The sequence below is a fragment of the Medicago sativa genome, chromosome 6, assembly GCF_051527215.1.
Source record: "Medicago sativa cultivar Bolivia chromosome 6, Bolivia_mono, whole genome shotgun sequence".
Classification (NCBI taxonomy): domain Eukaryota; kingdom Viridiplantae; phylum Streptophyta; class Magnoliopsida; order Fabales; family Fabaceae; genus Medicago; species Medicago sativa.
The window spans coordinates 39,215,792-39,233,244 of NC_140754.1; the positions used below are offsets into that span (position 1 = coordinate 39,215,792).

General features: G+C 38.5%; 1 protein-coding gene across 1 annotated transcript; it reads left to right on the plus strand.

Annotated features, from left to right (window-relative positions):
- Nucleotides 1-12,579: 12,579 nt before the first annotated feature.
- LOC146915048 (uncharacterized) lies at nucleotides 12,580-14,698 on the plus strand. The gene is made up of 3 exons (XM_085721214.1): nucleotides 12,580-13,718; nucleotides 14,027-14,331; nucleotides 14,418-14,698. The coding sequence occupies exons 1-3, from the start codon at nucleotides 12,580-12,582 to the stop codon at nucleotides 14,696-14,698; spliced, it is 1,725 nt and encodes a 574-aa protein (XP_085577340.1).
- Nucleotides 14,699-17,453: the final 2,755 nt, after the last annotated feature.

A 17,453-nucleotide genomic window follows, 5' to 3' on the forward strand; every position in this document is an offset into this window, starting at 1 on the left:
GACAATTTGGTTTCCCGATGAAAGAAAAGCCCATCAATCTTGCTACATCTCCTTACTTCTTCCACTACTCCAATGCACCCACAGGAATAAGAGAGGATTTCATAGAGGCTTGGTCCAAACTTCGGAAGAAAGAGGTGAAGCATATGGGTGTAAGGTCCGGTGTTGCTCATGAGGCCTATACACACTGGGTGATAAACCAAGCTGAGAAGATTGGTATGCCTTACCCCGCCATGAGATATGTGTCTGCATCTATTCCAACCATGCCTTTGCCTCTACTTCCACCTACTCAGGAGATGTATCAGGAGCATCTAGCTATGGAGAGTCGGGAGAAGCATCAGTGGAGGACTAGATACTATGAGGCTGAGAATTTGATCATGACTTTGGATGGGAAAGATGAGCAGAAGACTCATGAGGTCTTGACACTGAAGAAAGAGCTGGCTAAAGCTCGGAAAGAGATTGAAGAAAAGGATATGTTGCTTATGAGGGACTCCAAGAGGGCTAGAGGTGCCCGTAACTTCTATGCCCGATACTGCAGCTATGAGTCTGAGTCTGAGGATGATGCTTCCACGTCCTATGCTTGAGGATTTCTGTTTCCTGTTGTTATTTCCAGTTGTTATTGATATTTTACATTTCAAAGTCTATCCCTTGGCTTAGTATTTCAAAGGGAGTTATTTTGTAAGACCTTGTGATGTTTGATGTTTCAATTGTTTAGTAATGTTTACAAGTTTCTAATTTGTCTAAAACCCTTCGATAACACAAAAAAGAGTCTTTTTGCATATTCATTAACACATCTCATGCATCATATGCATTCATTGGTCACAAAAAAAAAACTTCCCTCGTGCTCATTGCCTCCTGGTTTTTCTGCCGCAGTCTGAAAAGTGGCTCGTGCTCGTAAGGTTTACCAACCAGATAGAGTTCAATAAACAAGATTGTACAAGAGAAGAAACATGGCTAACTTTGAAGAAGAAAATGCTCAGCTCCGCTCCAAATTGGCTGCTATGAAAGAAGACTTGGCTAAGGCTCATGACGCTATGTCCACTATGATGGTTGCACAAGAACAACCAGCCACATCTGTCCCAGCTTCTACTGAAGTGATCCCATCTATCCCACTGTCTACTGTGATGTCTGATGCTTGGTTTGTTATGCCGAATGGACACCCTTATGGACTCCCAGCTTTCTATGCTCCTAATACTGCGGCTGGTATCTCTGGTTTTGCTGGTCAAGGACAGATTCCTGTGTCAACTTTTACTCCTACATCTGCCTCTATGCCTCAAGTGACTACTGTCGTCACCGATCCTATTGTACACACTGTGCAACAGGTAATTGATGTTGATACTCTGCGTGGACAAGACCCTATAATGAAAGCTATGAGAAAACAGTTAAGGGAGTTAGCTGGAGAACTCCGTGAGGTCAAGGCTAGCCGTGGGAACGGTGTTTCTGCTAAGGCTCGTGATCTATGCCTGGTATCCCGATTTGAGGTTCCTAAGAAGTTCAAAGTGCCAGATTTTGACAAATACAATGGAACTTCTTGTCCACATAGCCATGTCATTCGGTACGTCCGAAAGATGGCCAAGTACGCAGATAATGATGCGCTGATGATCCACTGCTTCCAGGATAGGTTGATGGAAGATGCGGCGGACTGGTACACTGGTTTGAGCAAAGACAATATCCACACTTTTGAGGAACTCGTTGCTGCTTTTGAAAATCATTATGAGTTTAATACCCGTTTGAAGCCAAATAGGGATTCCCTTAAGTCTTTGTCTCAGAAGTCAGATGAAACCTTCCGTGAATATGCTCAGAGGTGGAGAGGGGCAGCTGCCCGTGTTTCTCCTCGGCTTGATGAGGAAGAATTAACACAAACGTTCCTGAAGACTTTGAAGAAGGAATATGTTGAAAGAATGATAGTCTCTGCTCCGAATAATTTCTCCAACATGGTTACTATGGGAACTCGTCTAGAGAAGGCTGTCAGAGAAGGTATCATTGTTCTTGAAATGGGGGAATTTTCAGCTAGTGCACCTAAGATGTATGGTAACGGTCACCACAAGAAGAAATATTCCGAAGTAGGGATGGTATCGGGTAACCAGCCTACAGCTGCTGCTCATTTACCCCTGCCCTACCAATATATGCAGTACTCTCAACATCCTTTCTTCCCACCATTCTACCAGCAATATCCTCTGCCACCGAGTCAACCACCAGTACCCGTTAATGCCATTGCTCAGCAAGTACAACAGCAGCCTCCTGCTCAACAGCAATAGCAGCAACAACAGGGTCCTCGGCCCAAGACTTATTTTCCACCAATACCAATGTGGTATGCTGATCTGCTCCCAACTCTACTTGCTAAGGGCCACTGCGTCACCAGACTAGGCAAGCCTCCGCCTACGCCATTGCCTCCTAGGTTCCGACAGGATCTCACATGTGAATTCCATCAGGGCGCTCAAGGCCACGATGTTGAGGGTTGCTATGCTCTGAAATATGTGGTAAAAGATCTGATAGACAGGGGACGGTTGACTTTTGAAAATAGTGTTCCTCACGTTCTTGACAATCCACTTTCAAACCATGCTGCTGTTAATATGATCGAGGCTTTCGAAGGAGTTCGTGTTCCTCGAGAGGTTCCCACTTTAAATGTCCGTAATGTTGCAACTCCTTTGGTGCCGCTACATGTCAAACTTTGCCATGCTTCTTTGTTTAATCACGATCATGCTTCTTGTTCAGAATGTCTTCAAAATCCTATGGGTTGTTGTGTGGTGCAAGATGATATACAGAGCCAAATGGATGACAAGCACTTGATTGCCAGCGATGTTTGTGTGATTGTGCCAGTATTTCATGATTCTCCAGTTGAAAGTGCATCTCAGACAAAGAATGTTGAACCTTTGGTAATCAGGTTACCTGGCCCGGTATCTTATGCCTCTACTAAGGCAATCCCTTACAAGTACGATGCAACCATGATTGAGAATGGAGTGGAAGTACCTCTAGTATCCCCAGCTACGGTTGATAATGTTGCTGGAGAAATTACAGCTCTGAGAAGCGGAAATGTCCGTCCACCCTTGTTCCAAAAGAAGGTGGTTACACCTGTTGCTACAATAACTCCACCAGTTGCTCCTCCTGTTGATAAGAACGCCGGTCCATCAGGCCAGTCTATTGAAGAGTCTAATCTGGACGAAATTCTGAGGCTTATTAAAAAGAGCGATTATAAGATTGTAGACCAGCTGCTGCAAACTCCGTCAAAAATATCCGTCTTGTCCCTGCTCTTGAGCTCAGAAGCTCACAGGAAAGTGTTAATGAAGGTACTGGAACAAGCTTATGTTGATCATGAAGTCTCTGTGGATCAGTTCGATGGAATAGTGGGTAACATTACTGCTTGCAATAACTTGGGGGGTGACGATGAGCTCCCCGAAGCAGGGAAATACCACAACTTAGCTTTGCATATCTCAGTACACTGTAAGTCTGACATGATATCCAATGTGCTGGTGGACACTGGATCATCTTTAAATGTAATGCCTGAGTCCACGCTGAGACAGTTGAGTCATCATGGACTCTCTCTAAGGGGAAGTAGCTATTTGGTTAAGGCTTTCGACGGATCTCGCAAGGATGTTCTTGGAGAGGTAGATCTACCAATTACCATTGGTCCTGAGACATTTCAGATCACTTTCCAGGTCATGGACAACAACGCTTCTTACAGTTGTCTCCTCGGAAGACCATGGATTCACGACGTTGGGGCAGTAACTTCCACTCTGCATCAAAAACTCAAGTTTGTGAGGAATGGGTCCGCTGAAGGGACGTCAATTCAAGGCTTGACTGTTGAAGGTGCAGAACCCCGGAGAGCTAGTGCTAGTATGGCTTCATTGAAAGACGCCCAGAAAGCTGTTCAAGAAGGGCAGGCTGCTGGCTGGGGCAAAATGATACAGATTTTGGAAAACAAGCGTAAGGAGGGCCTTGGATTCTCCCCGACCTCAGGCATTTCAACAGGAACTTTCTATAGTGCTGGGTTCATTAATGCTATTGCTGAAGATGCTGTTGAAAGTAGTTATGTGCCTACATTTGTTGTACCAGGAGGCACTGTGAGAAATTGGGAGGCCATTGATGTTCCTTTAGTCACGCATGCTTCCATGTAATGTGTCTTGTTGCTCATTTTTTTTGTTTTCAAAATAACAATCCTTTCGCTCTGCCCAAGGCGAAAGTGATATCAGTGTAAGGGCATGTTTGTTTCGGCATTGCCGTTATCAATAAAAGTTGTCGTCTTTTCTGCAACTCTTTGTTTTTTACTTTTTAGTGCCTTTCTCTTGGAAATAATGGTAATGCCAGAAAAAACCAAAACATCTGTATTTTCTTATTAATTTCAAAAATCTGCATAAAAAAACTTTTTCTAAAATCATCCCAATCATGTTATGCAGATTGAACCATAATAAACCCGTTGAACACAGTGACCCTATGGTTCCACCAAATTTTGAATTCCCTGTATACGAAGCTGAAGATGAGGAGGATGATGAAGAGATACCGTATGAGATCACTCGACTGCTTGAACAAGAAAGAAGAGCCATTCAGCCTCACCAGGAAGAGATTGAGCTCATCAACCTGGGTACTGAAGAGAACAAGCGAGAGATCAAGATCGGTGCGGCACTCGAGCCAGAAGTGAAAAAGAAGATAACTCAGCTTCTACAGGATTATCCAGATGTCTTTGCATGGTCCTATGAAGATATGCCGGGTCTAGATCCCAAGATTGTGGAACATCGGATATCGACAAGACCTGAATGTCCTCCTGTCAAACAGAAACTAAGAAGGTCTCGTCCAGACATGGCTCTTAAGATCAAGGCTGAAGTGCAAAAGCAAATTGATGCGGGTTTCCTCATGACAGCTGAATATCCTGAGTGGATTTCCAACATTGTACCAGTACCGAAGAAAGATGGGAAAGTTCGAATGTGTGTTGATTACAGAGATCTGAACAAAGCCAGTCCAAAAGATAACTTCCCATTACCTCATATTGATGTGCTTGTTGACAGTACTGCTCAATCCAAAGTGTTCTCCTTTATGGATGGTTTCTCTTGCTATAACCAGATACAGATGTCACCTGAAGATAGAGAAAAGACGTCCTTCATCACTCCATGGGGAACATTCTGTTATAAAGTAATGTCATTTGGCTTGATAAATGCTGGTGCAACGTATCAAAGAGGTATGACTACTCTGTTTCATGATATGATTCACAAAGAGATTGAAGTATATGTTGACGACATGATTGTGAAATCAAGTGATGAAGAGCAGCATGTTGTGTATTTGAAAAAGATGTTTGAAAGATTGCGAAAGTACAAGTTGCGATTGAATCCTAACAAGTGTACATTTGGTGTAAGATCTGGAAAGTTGCTAGGCTTCATTGTCAGCCAAAGAGGCATTGAAGTTGATCCTGACAAAGTCCGAGCTATCAGAGAGATGCTGGCTCCTCAAACTGAAAAGCAGGTCAGAGGTTTCCTCGGGCGTCTGAATTATATTTCAAGATTTATATCTCACATGACTACTACCTGTGGACCAATTTTCAAATTGCTCAGAAAGAATCAGCCTGTTGTATGGAATGATGAATGCCAGGAAACTTTTGATAGCATTAAAGAATACTTGTTGGAACCACCTATCCTTGTCCCGCCAGTGGAAGGAAGGTCTTTGATTATATATCTGTCAGTGTTAGATGATTCCGTGGGTTGTGTTCTCGGTCAACAAGACGAGACTGGAAAGAAAGAACATGCTATCTACTATCTGAGCAAGAAGTTCACCGACTGCGAGATTCGGTATACAACGCTTGAAAAGACTTGTTGTGCTTTAGCTTGGGCTGCCAAACGCCTGCGTCATTATATGATGAATCATACAACTTGGTTGATATCCCAAATGGATCCAATCAAGTACATCTTTGAGAAGCCTGCTGTTACTGGAAAGATTGCACGTTGGCAAATGTTGTTGTCTGAATATGATATTGTGTACAAAGCTCAGAAAGCAATCAAAGGAAGCATCCTTGCTGAGCATCTTGCTTGTCAACCTCTTGATGATTACCAGCCGATTAAGTTTGATTTCCCTGATGAAGAGATTATGTATCTGAAAGCAAAAGACTGTGAAGAACCATTGATTAATGAAGGGCCGGATCCCAATAGCAAATGGGGACTGGTGTTTGATGGTGCTGTCAATGCTTATGGTAAAGGAATTGGGGCCATTATTGTAACTCCGCAGGGGCACCACATTCCTTTCACTGCTCGAATAACCTTTGAATGCACGAACAACATAGCTGAATATGAAGTATGCATCTTGGGCATTGAAGAAGCCATTGATATGGGAATTAAGCACCTTGACATCTATGGAGATTCCGCACTTGTTATTAATCAGATAAAGGGTGAATGGGAGACTCATCATGAGAAGCTGATCCCTTACCGTGACTATGCAAGACGTCTGTTGACATACTTTACCAAGGTTGAGCTGCACCATATCCCTCGGGATGAAAACCAGATGGCTGACGCTCTTGCTACTTTGTCTTCCATGTTTCGTGTGAACCATTGGAATGACGTGCCTGTAATCAAAGTGCAGCGTCTTGATAGACCCGCTCATGTGTTTACTATTGAAAATATGCTGAATTAAGCTGATAAAGATGTGAATGATGGAAAACCTTGGTATTATAATATCAAACAGTTCTTGCAGAATCATGAATATCCACCTGGTGCCTCAAACAGGGATAAAAAGACCTTGAGGAGATGGGCTAGTAAATTCCTTCTGGACAGAGAAATCCTATACAAAAGGAACTATGACATGGTCTTGTTGAGATGTGTTGACAAACAAGAAGCTGAGAAATTGATGCATGATGTACATGACGGTACCTTCGGGACCCATGCTACAGGTCACACTATGTCAAGAAAACTGTTAAGAGTCGGCTATTACTGGATAACTATGGAGCGTGACTGCCACAAACATACTAAGAGATGCCACAAATGTCAAATTTATGCTGACAAGATTCATGTGCCTCCACATGCCCTCAATGTTATTTCTTCCCCATGGCCTTTCTCTATGTGGGGCATTGACATGATCGGAAGAATTTAACCAAAGGCTTCCAACGGACATCGTTTCATTCTAGTGGCAATTGACTATTTCACCAAGTGGGTTGAAGCTGCTTCCTATGCAAACGTGACCAAGCAAGTGGTAGTAAAGTTTATCAAAAATAACATCATCTGTCGATATGGTGTTCCCAACAAGATCATCACTGACAATGGTTCTAATCTAAACAATAGCATGATGCAAGCCTTATGTGAAGAATTCAAGATCGAACATCACAACTCTTCTCCTTATAGACCTCAGATAAATGGTGCAGTTGAGGCCGCTAACAAGAATATCAAGAAGATTGTTCAGAAGATGGTCACTACTTACAAAGACTGGCATGAGATGCTACCGTTTGCCTTGCATGGTTACCGTACTACGGTGCGCAGTTCAACCGGGGCAACTCCTTTCTCTTTGGTGTATGGTATGGAAGCAGTTCTCCCTCTGGAAGTGGAGATTCCATCTCTTCGAGTGATCATGGAAGCAAAACTAACTGAGGCTGAATGGTGTCAAGGTCGGTATGACCAGTTGAATTTGATTGAAGAGAAACGTATGGAAGCAATGGCTCACGGACAGTTGTATCAAGTGCGAATGAAGAATGCTTTTGACAAGAAAGTCCGACCACGAGAATTCAAGGAAGGCGAACTTGTATTGAAAAGAAGGATAAGCCAGCAACCCGACCCGAGGGGCAAGTGGACTCCTAACTACGAAGGTCCTTATGTTGTCAAGAAGGCTTTCTCTGGTGGTGCTTTGATCCTTACACACATGGATGGTGTTGAACTTCCGAATCCTGTAAATGCCGATATAGTCAAGAAATACTTTGTCTAAAAAGAAAAGAACAGCGTGGTAGGTCGAAAACTCGAAAGGGCGGCCTAGGCAAAAATGCGCTTCCCGGTGGATCGAAAACCCGAAAGGGCGATCCAGGCAAAAGTTAGGGACAAAAAAATGAATATGAAAAAGCTCGCTGAGATTGTACGCAACTCAGGCAAGAATGAGCGTCTCGATGAGCCAAAAACCCGAAAGGACGGTTCATGCAAAAATGAGATTGATAATAAAAGACAAGTAACTATATCTGGCAAACCACCATCACTCCTTGGGGCATCTGCAACTGTCAATGATCATTTTCATCAAAAGTAAATTCGCTCTGAAGAAGAAAATGAAAAGATGGCAACCAGAGATGATTTTGAAGAAGAAGTCAACACATGAGTAAAAGACAACACATAAAGTGAAGAGGTAAGAAATTCTAATCCGCATCTTTTATATAAATTGTTTAATAATATCTCATATGACTCATGCATTTTATCTTAAAAGTATGAACTTTTAAAATAATAACTTTTCTTGTATAAAGAAAGAAAATGTGAAACTACTAATCTTGGATGATATATCTTAAAACCATTCAAAAATTGTAGCACTCTCATTTTAAAATATTTGAGAAACATAAGATTCTCAATGAGCAAAAATTGTAAGATTTAGAAAAGTCTGAATTTTTGAAACAAAATGTTATTTTGAAAAGAGAAGTAATATTTTGAAAAAGGACATAACCAACTTTATAAAGTTTGTTAAGACCTTTCAAAAAAACTGGTTTATTCATAACCTATCACAAACAAAATATCCATGAAAATATGTTATACCAAACAAAAGTTAGAAGGTAAATAAAAATGATCATTTTGAAGAAGGATTCAACATTCTGAACCTGTATGTTTTTTTTTTTCATATATATAAAAAGAAACTTGAGAAAAATCCTCATTTCAAAAAGACATTTTATCCTAAATTAGATTGGTCTCAAAAGGTTGAGATTGGTAAAACATAATGTTCTTATTAAAACAAATTTGATTATCTTAAATCAGAATGTGGTCAAAAGAAAGAATCTCTCAAGAAGAGAAACACTAACCTTCAAGGACCCAAAGTAATATGGGTACCAAAAGCTTTGCCAATCTGTGATGCAGAAATATTTGCTTCTAAGATGATATGTGGAGAAAATGTTCAATCACTAGAAGATGAGCAAATGGAATTAGCAACTGGTTTTGATCTCAACATATAAGATCTAAACTCAGACTTCAACACTGATGTGTTTCAAGATGCTTAGAAAACAGATTGTTCAAGAAACATCTGAAACTGAAGATCAGAATGTTCAGGAAAATGCTCCTGATGCTGAAGTTACTCAATCCTAAAAGTTGAAAGCTTCAAAGTTCATTCCTCTGTTTTCAAGCAAGGCAGAAATAATCTACTTTGATAAAATTGGTCAGCAAGACTTATTACTCAAAGAAGATTCAATAACTTTGGAATTGTTTGAGAATGTCATTAATGTTGATCATGTATCATATATCATGTTATTAACAAAATTGCCTTTCAAATATCAACTTCATGATTCTGCAACATATGATTGAAGAACATGAAGACTTTTCATATTCTATATGGATTGGCTTTCTCACTTACATTCAAGCATTTTGAGATGCCTCTGAAAAAGTGAAGTGTATGAGAAGGATTATCAAATCTTTGACAAAAAGAATTTGACAAGAATATCCTCCAACAATGGATCAAAACATCCCTGGAGAAACTTTCCAAGAAGTTGCAGACATTGCTAAGGAAGTTGTTCAGAAAAGCTGATGAAGTTCAAAATGTTGAAGAACTTCAAAAAGATTATGGTGCTGCTAAGAAAGAGAGCCAGATGGCTTATGGTACACCTCAGAAGGATGATAGCATTCTCATTACTGCTAATGAGGTTCAGGAAGCTAATGCAACTACTGAAACATGACTTCAGAAAGTTGATGCAGCTACTGAAGATGGAACTCAGAAAGTTGATGAAGTTCCTGCATAACAACTTCAGAAGGTTGATGAAATTAAAGAAGTCTCTGGGGAAAAACCTCAGAAAGCTAACAAAGCTAAAATCCCTTATTGGATAAGGATCCTTTAAATCTTCTACTGCTGAAACAATTTCAAAAGCTGAAGTTGATGCTACAAACATCTTGAGTGAACTCCAGTTTGATGAACAAGAAATTGTTCTAAAATCTGATATGGGAAATGACCCTCTGTCATCAACAAATCAAGATATGCATGATGTTGCTAAAATTCTAGCCTTAAACTTGCTTAGTGAAAACACTACAACAAAGAAATCTGATGAAGATGAGCTAACTAAAAATCAAGTTGGTTTTGTTCTGAATGTGGAGGAATTCAGCTGAGACTTCAATACAGGTGTCTTTCAGGATTCTTAGATGGAATAATTCCTGCAACTCAAGTTCAGAATGTTGAAGAAAACATTCATCATGAACATGGCATTCCATCTGTTAACCAGATGCCTGCAGATCCTGCTCATAAACATCTGAATATGTTAAAAGATACTCAGAATTAGAAAGATGAAATACTTGAAAAAGAGAAAGTATTGATGATCAACCTGCTTTAGAAGGTTATGTTAATTGATGCTTGGACTTCTCCATCCAGATGAGAAAGTATTTCAAAGGAAGAGAAACATGCTCTCTTCACTGAATCTCAAAGTGAGGAATATCATCCTATAAGGTACACATTTATTTGCACTATAATAAATATGATGATTGAATGCATCAAATTCTGTCATATCTAATATGTGCATATATCAAATGCTTAAACCTAAAGGCAATAACATTTTCACTCTTTGTTCATATTCCTTTCATGATGGTATTATACTCATTAGCAACTACACAAGTCATAATTGATGATTAAAATCATTGCATGATGTCTTATGCTTTAACAAGATATATTAAAGGTGCAATAGTGTTCTTATAATTGAACAGAGGGTTGTTTCTGTTATGTATAAATTCATGCATAATATTATCTCATTATTTGCCCCAAATCCCTTCTTAATTATCATGTTAAATGTTGAATGTGTTACATCATTTTGTGAATACTTATCTTTTCACATTTGAAATAAATGAATTTGATGCATTTCTATCTGAGATATTGACATAAAGCTGCAGACTAAATCATCATCGTTGTTAAATAATTCATAGGAAGATTTATGTTTGATCATAAATATTGAGTCATGATTGTTCATTAATATGAACATAAAAAATGTATTAATTTGCCAAACTTTAGAATAATCTGAAACGTGAAGATAGTCACTTGATTTTGATATTGTTTATGAAAATATCATTCTTCAAACATGATTTCAAATGAATCTTATGTTTGAATTTATCATTAAAAGATTTTTTATACTTGATCTTCATTTTAATGTTGTGTGTGATCTTGTTATAATCTTCAAAAATTGCTCTAAGGTCTGTATACTTTGTTCTTAAACTAACATTGGCCCTTCTTTGAGCATAAAAGTTTGTTTTAAGCATTGTTGAATAATTATATTACTTTAATCGCAAAAAATGAAGACAAAGATAGAGTTGTAAACATCAATGGCATATCAATATGTGCTAAATTTCAAACATGTGCAAAAGAATCTCATTTAACTGCAGTTAAAAGGATTTTTAGATATCTAGTTGGTACTACTAATCTTGGCCTTTGGTATAGAAAAGGTTCTAGTTTTGATCTTGTAGCCTATTGTGATGCTTATTATGCTGGAGACAAAATTGAGAGAAAGAGTACAAGTGGCTCCTTTCAGTTCTTGGGACAGCAGATTGGATGGTCTTGCAGAAAGCAAAACACCATTGCACTCTCCACAACTGAAGCTGAGTATGTATCTGCAGCAAGTTGTTGTTCTCATATTTTGTGGATCATAAATCAGCTCGAAAATTACTCATTAAGGTACACAAGTGTTCCTATTTTTTGTGATAATACAAGTGCAATTAATCTTTCAAAAAATCCTATTCAACATTCTAGGTCTAAGCATATTGAAATAAAACATCATTTCATTAGAGACCGTGTTCAGAAAAAGGACATTGCATTAAGCTTTGTTGATACAGAAAATCAACTAGCTGACATTTTCACAAAACCCATTATTGAGGATAGATTCAATTTTCTTAAAAGAAAAATTGTTAATCACAAAAAATCCTAATAAAGATTGATCATTGATCACTAAGGGCCTTAGACTAAACCCCCTGATGTTGTCTGATTCAATTCAGATATGTCTACCTCAATCAGAATGTTCATGAGATCATAATGTTCATCTGATATTTACAGGTCAGAATGTTCATTCTCATCAGAATGTTCAGAACCTGATTCTGGGTCAGAAATCTCAAAACGTGAGATTTTGTGTTGACTTTACCCAAAAATCTCTCTATAATTTGAAGCATTTAATGTTTGGTTATAAGATGATATATAGGTTTAAGGTTTAACCACCGTGTAAAACCTTAACCATCAATCAATCCATCCATTCACTTTCCCTCAAACGGCTAGTTTCTCTCTCCTAGCCACTACTTTTCAGTTTCATCTTTTCCAATGCAAAAACTGTCAAGTCACTTCCACTTTCTTCCCTCAACTGAACACATTTTGGTTCTATAATAACCAACAACTATTCAGATTATTTCCATCACACTTCTTCTTTTCAAACCAAGTTTTTCTCACTTTTTCTCAAAACAAGTTCATACTATGTTCTTGCGAAAAATGGCACGAACTAAAACTTTCTCTCGTGTTCGTTCTCAATCACCACCAAACGCTGCTGATGATCAACCCTCTAATCATTCTCCACTCAACGAAACCCCTCTTCATACCATTCTACAAGATGTAATCATCCCTGCGCATGATACTCCAAAATCACCCAAACCCAAATCTTCTAAAATGCCAACCAGAAGATCCCAAAGGATGAGAAAAGGATCCTCATCTAAACCAACCACTACTCATGTAGATCTGGTTTCTGATGATGAAAAGAAAACGAATGAGGAGATGCATGGAGACTCTGATGAAGAAACCATCTCTGACAAGAGAATTGTCTCTGATAAAGTTGAAGAAGAATCCTTTAGAAAAGGTAAAGGAGTTGCAGAAGAAGAAGCAAACTCTGAAGAAACTGGGGAAACTCTCCTTGAAATAGCCAAGGCTGCAAAGAAAGTTTACCAAAGGAGGAAGAAGATAGCAACTGAAGCTTTGCCTCTATCTGAAGAGAAAACCTCATCTGCATCACAGCAAGAAGATGGACAAGAAGAGAATGTTGAAGAAGAAGCTCCTACTAAGAAAAGAGGAAAATGCAAAGACATTGCCATACTTGCCTCTGCACTAAAGGTTCAAAGTGTTGAAAAGATGACTAATAGATCCATCAGCAGAGCTAAGTATTTTGACTTTGAGAGTCTTAAGACAAAAGGATGGAATCTAAGGAAGTTCACAAATCCTCAAGGCTGGTCAAGTTTTGTGTCTACTCAATGTCAGACTTTTCCAAACTTGGTGAAGGAATTTTATGGAAACATGACTGTAAAGGAACAAAATGAAGAAAAGTTCATGGAATCCACAGTCAAAGGAGTGAAAATCCAAGTTTCTCAGAACCTTCTTTCAGATGTTCTAACCATCCCAAATGAAGGTAATGAACTTTACAACTCTTGGTTCTCTAGTGTAGGCGTTACACGTGAACAACTTCTTGTAGAGTATATCAAACCAAACCATGAATTTAAATCCACAAATCTTGAAGATACACCCAAGATTCTCCACAACCTGATTAGGCATACTCTCCTTCCTAGATGTGGAAGCTTTGAGGTTATCACTGACACTGATTTGTGCATCATACATCACCTCATGACCAAAACAAAGCTTAATCTGTGCTTTGTCATGCTCAAACACATGATGGATCAATGCTAATCCATCAAACAGAAAGTTGTTGGGTTACCATATGGGATGCACTTGACACCCATATTTAAAGCTGCTGGAATCTCTCTTGACAAAAAAAAGGTCAAGACACCTTTATGAAATTCACAGCCAAAACCATTAGTCAACTTCACATCACAACCACCAACATGTCTATCACTCAAAAGACTAGATCAGTAAAGTGACTTGCTGATCAGAAAGTTCAGGAGGTCAGGAAGAAATAGAAGGCTGACCAATCCATTAAGAAGGATATTGGATCAAGCTCTCACAAAGCTAAGAAAGGCAACCCTACTCCAGCTCCTAAAGTCTTTGCTCATGTTGCTGAATATCCAAGAGAACTTATTGAGGCAAGCAGTCAACAATTTGAAGCTATGCTTGCTAGGAAAGTTGTTGAGAAAGTTGGAGAAACTGCTGTAGATCATCATAAAGTTGATGCTGCTCTAAATCAAGGTGTTGAAGTACCCTCTGAAGATATTAGAGTTGAAGAAAATATTGAGCTAGAAGCTCAGAAGGTGGATGAAAATACTAGGGAAGTTGCTGAGATCCTAGTATCCAACTCTTTTGGAAGTAAAAATCAACCACTGGAGGTTGATGAAGAAGTTCAGTTGGAACAAGAGAATGTTGGAGTCAACCTGACTTTGATCTTAACATAGAAGACACTACAAATGATTTCAATGATGAAATCTTTCAAGATGCTCAAGAAGAAAACATTCAGCAAAATGATCAGAAAGTTCAAGACAACACTGATCAGAATGTTCTAAAAACTGTGGCTCAAAATGTTCCCACTGAACCTGTTGAACAGCTGTCAGCAGATCCTAACCCATTGGCTTCAGGATCTTTGTCTTCTGACGAAGTTCAGCTTCTTGTTCAACCTGGTCAGGATGTTCAGATTGATCAAAATGTTCCATCTGCTCAGAACATGGAACATGCTTAGTTTGTTAACTTGTCAACATCCACCATGGGGTCTACTATTGGCATTAGCAAGTATCTAGTGTCTTCCCTACGAACACCCAGCACCATTCCTTCGTCTACGCCACCAATACCACAAACCAAAACTACTCAAAACCTGCCAAACATGTCTGCCTTGTTTGACTCTTTGAACACTTTTGTCACAACCAACAAAGAGAAGGCTCAAGCTTCTGGTGCTGCTCCACCTGCTAAGCCTTCAAGAGCTGAGAAAATGGCTGCTAGGGCTCTCAGAGTTTCAACAAAAACTCACAAGATTGTCTGTGTGCTTGCTAAATGGACTAAGAATGTTCATGCTCCTGGCGTGGTCATTTATCCATCAGTATTTGATGATCCCACTGTGTTTGAGTCTGAACCATCTTCAGATTCTGGGGACTCTACTCCTTAAACCATTTCTTGTCCTACTCCTTATCCTTTTTGCAGATGAATAAAGGGGGAGAAGCTTTAGGATTTTATGTCTTAAGTTTTCTAAGTATTAGGTCCTAAGTAGGCTAGTGATCTATAGTTATTGAAGTTTTATAAAACTTCATCTTTTGTATGATCATATGTACTTTGAATTTCTTTTTTGTTTTTGAACCATATTCATCATGTATCTGTGCTTCATGTTAAGTATTAATGAATGAATTTGATTTTAGTTCAAATTTGCATATTTTTATTTATGCTATGGATTATCAAAATAAGGGGGAGCTTTTAAAACTTCTAAAAATTCATAATGGATTATAAAAATGAGGGGGGGCATTAAAATAAAAAATTTCAAGCTCTGAAATTCTTCATATATAATCAAAATCCATAATCCTAAATCATAAGTTTATCATCTTCAAAACGGGGGAGATTGTTGAGGCAAAATCCCTAATTAATTTTAAAGATAATAAACTTTAATGATTAAGGATTAAATGGACTTTGATTAATTTCTTGGTATTTAACTTGTTCTCTTGAGTGTTTTACTAAGACAGGAACAAGGTTTAAATCATACCAAGATACAAGAAATCAAAGGACATCAAATTCATGAACTAACTCTGAAGTTCAGAAAGTTAGTTCAGAATGTTGATCAGAGAGTTGATCAGAACGTTCTGATGATAGTTCAAAAGGTTGTTCATAAGCAAACCCAAAATCATCAAGAACATGAAGAATATGCAAACTACAATGTGACATAAATGTATGTCCAAGAAAGTACAATTGCATGGATGTATCAGCAATAAAAGCTTGAACAATCAAAAGTGTCAAAAAGGTCTTCAAGGTTCATTCACGACTATAAACACTTGAAGTTCTAGGAATATTCCAAAGAGGATATTATCCTAAAGGTTACTTTACTGCACTTCAGTTATGTCCCTAATATTAGGATTGATTACATCAAAAGTAGTCTTACAAATCATCCTAAAGTAAGAGCAAATGAAACATTCTGATGGTCAGAATGTTCACTCTTGCACATGCTTCCAGCTATGAACAGTGTAGTTGGTGGAAAGATGAAACAGGGAGCAAAAGGAGATCTTGCATCAGAGATAACTTGTCCTCTGATCAAAATCAAGAAAATCTCCTAGAAGCATGGGTCTGAAGTTGCAGACCCACTATCCTCTCTCTCCTGCACAATATCCAAGGCAGATTTGAATCTACTTTATCCTACTTTATCCAGCAACTTTTGATGCATATGGAGAAGTTACTTTTTGGTGGATAAAGCCTAACAAATCTCATGTCACGCCTTGAACCCAGAAACTCATCATACATTCATCATTGATGAACCCAGATGAAGAACATCATGAATATCAACATTCTGATGAAGAACACAGCAACATTCTGATGTTCATCCTGGAAACACAACAACATTCTGATGGTCAGAATGTTCATCCAGATTTTCAAGTAAAAGCTAGTGGGGCCCAAGACACGTGGCAAAATACCATTGGTCACCCTACAACAACTACATGAGCCCAAATCCTCTATAAATAGAGATCAAGGCCTCAACAAAACTTGCACCATTGCAAAGCATACAAGAAAACAACAAAGATTGTTTGAAGCTCTTGCAATTGAAATTGATCATCACTGAAGACTTTGTTTACCTTCTTTGTAGTGTAAATCAATACTCTTTGTTATCTTTCTTAAAGATAACTTCTTCTTCTTCTTCTTCTCCCTCCTCTGTTTGATTCTCAAACATACAAACTCCACACAAATTGCAAAGCATACAAGAAAAACAACTTAAGGTTGTTTTGAAGCTTTAGCATCTGAATTGATCATCACTGAAGATTCTTTATATCTTCTTGTAGTGTAAATCAATTCTTTTTGTTATCTCTTTAAAGATAACACTTCCTTCCTTTCTTCTCTTGTCTGATTTCAATCATTCAAGCTCCAAACATCTTGTAAACTCTCATCTAGATTTAGGGGTACTAAAGTGTTAGTTTGAGCTAAAGGTGTAAAAGTCTAAGTGAGTAACTTAGCAAGAATGAAAGAAAGTCTCATCTAGATTTAAAGGTACTAAAGTGTTAGTTTAAGTAGAATGAGCAAAAGTCTAAGTGGGTAACTTAGCAAGAAGTAAAGAAAGTCTCATCTAGCTTTAGGGGTACTAAAGTGTTAGTTTGAGCAAAGGTTGTAAAAGTCTAAGTGGTTAACTTAGCAACAAGGTGCAAGCCTGCTGAGGCTTAGAGAATACAGAGTTGTAAGTGTTCAGGTGAGCACAGATTGTAAGGTGCAGGATTTGAGAGGTTATCTCAAGCATCATAGTGGAAACTCTCACA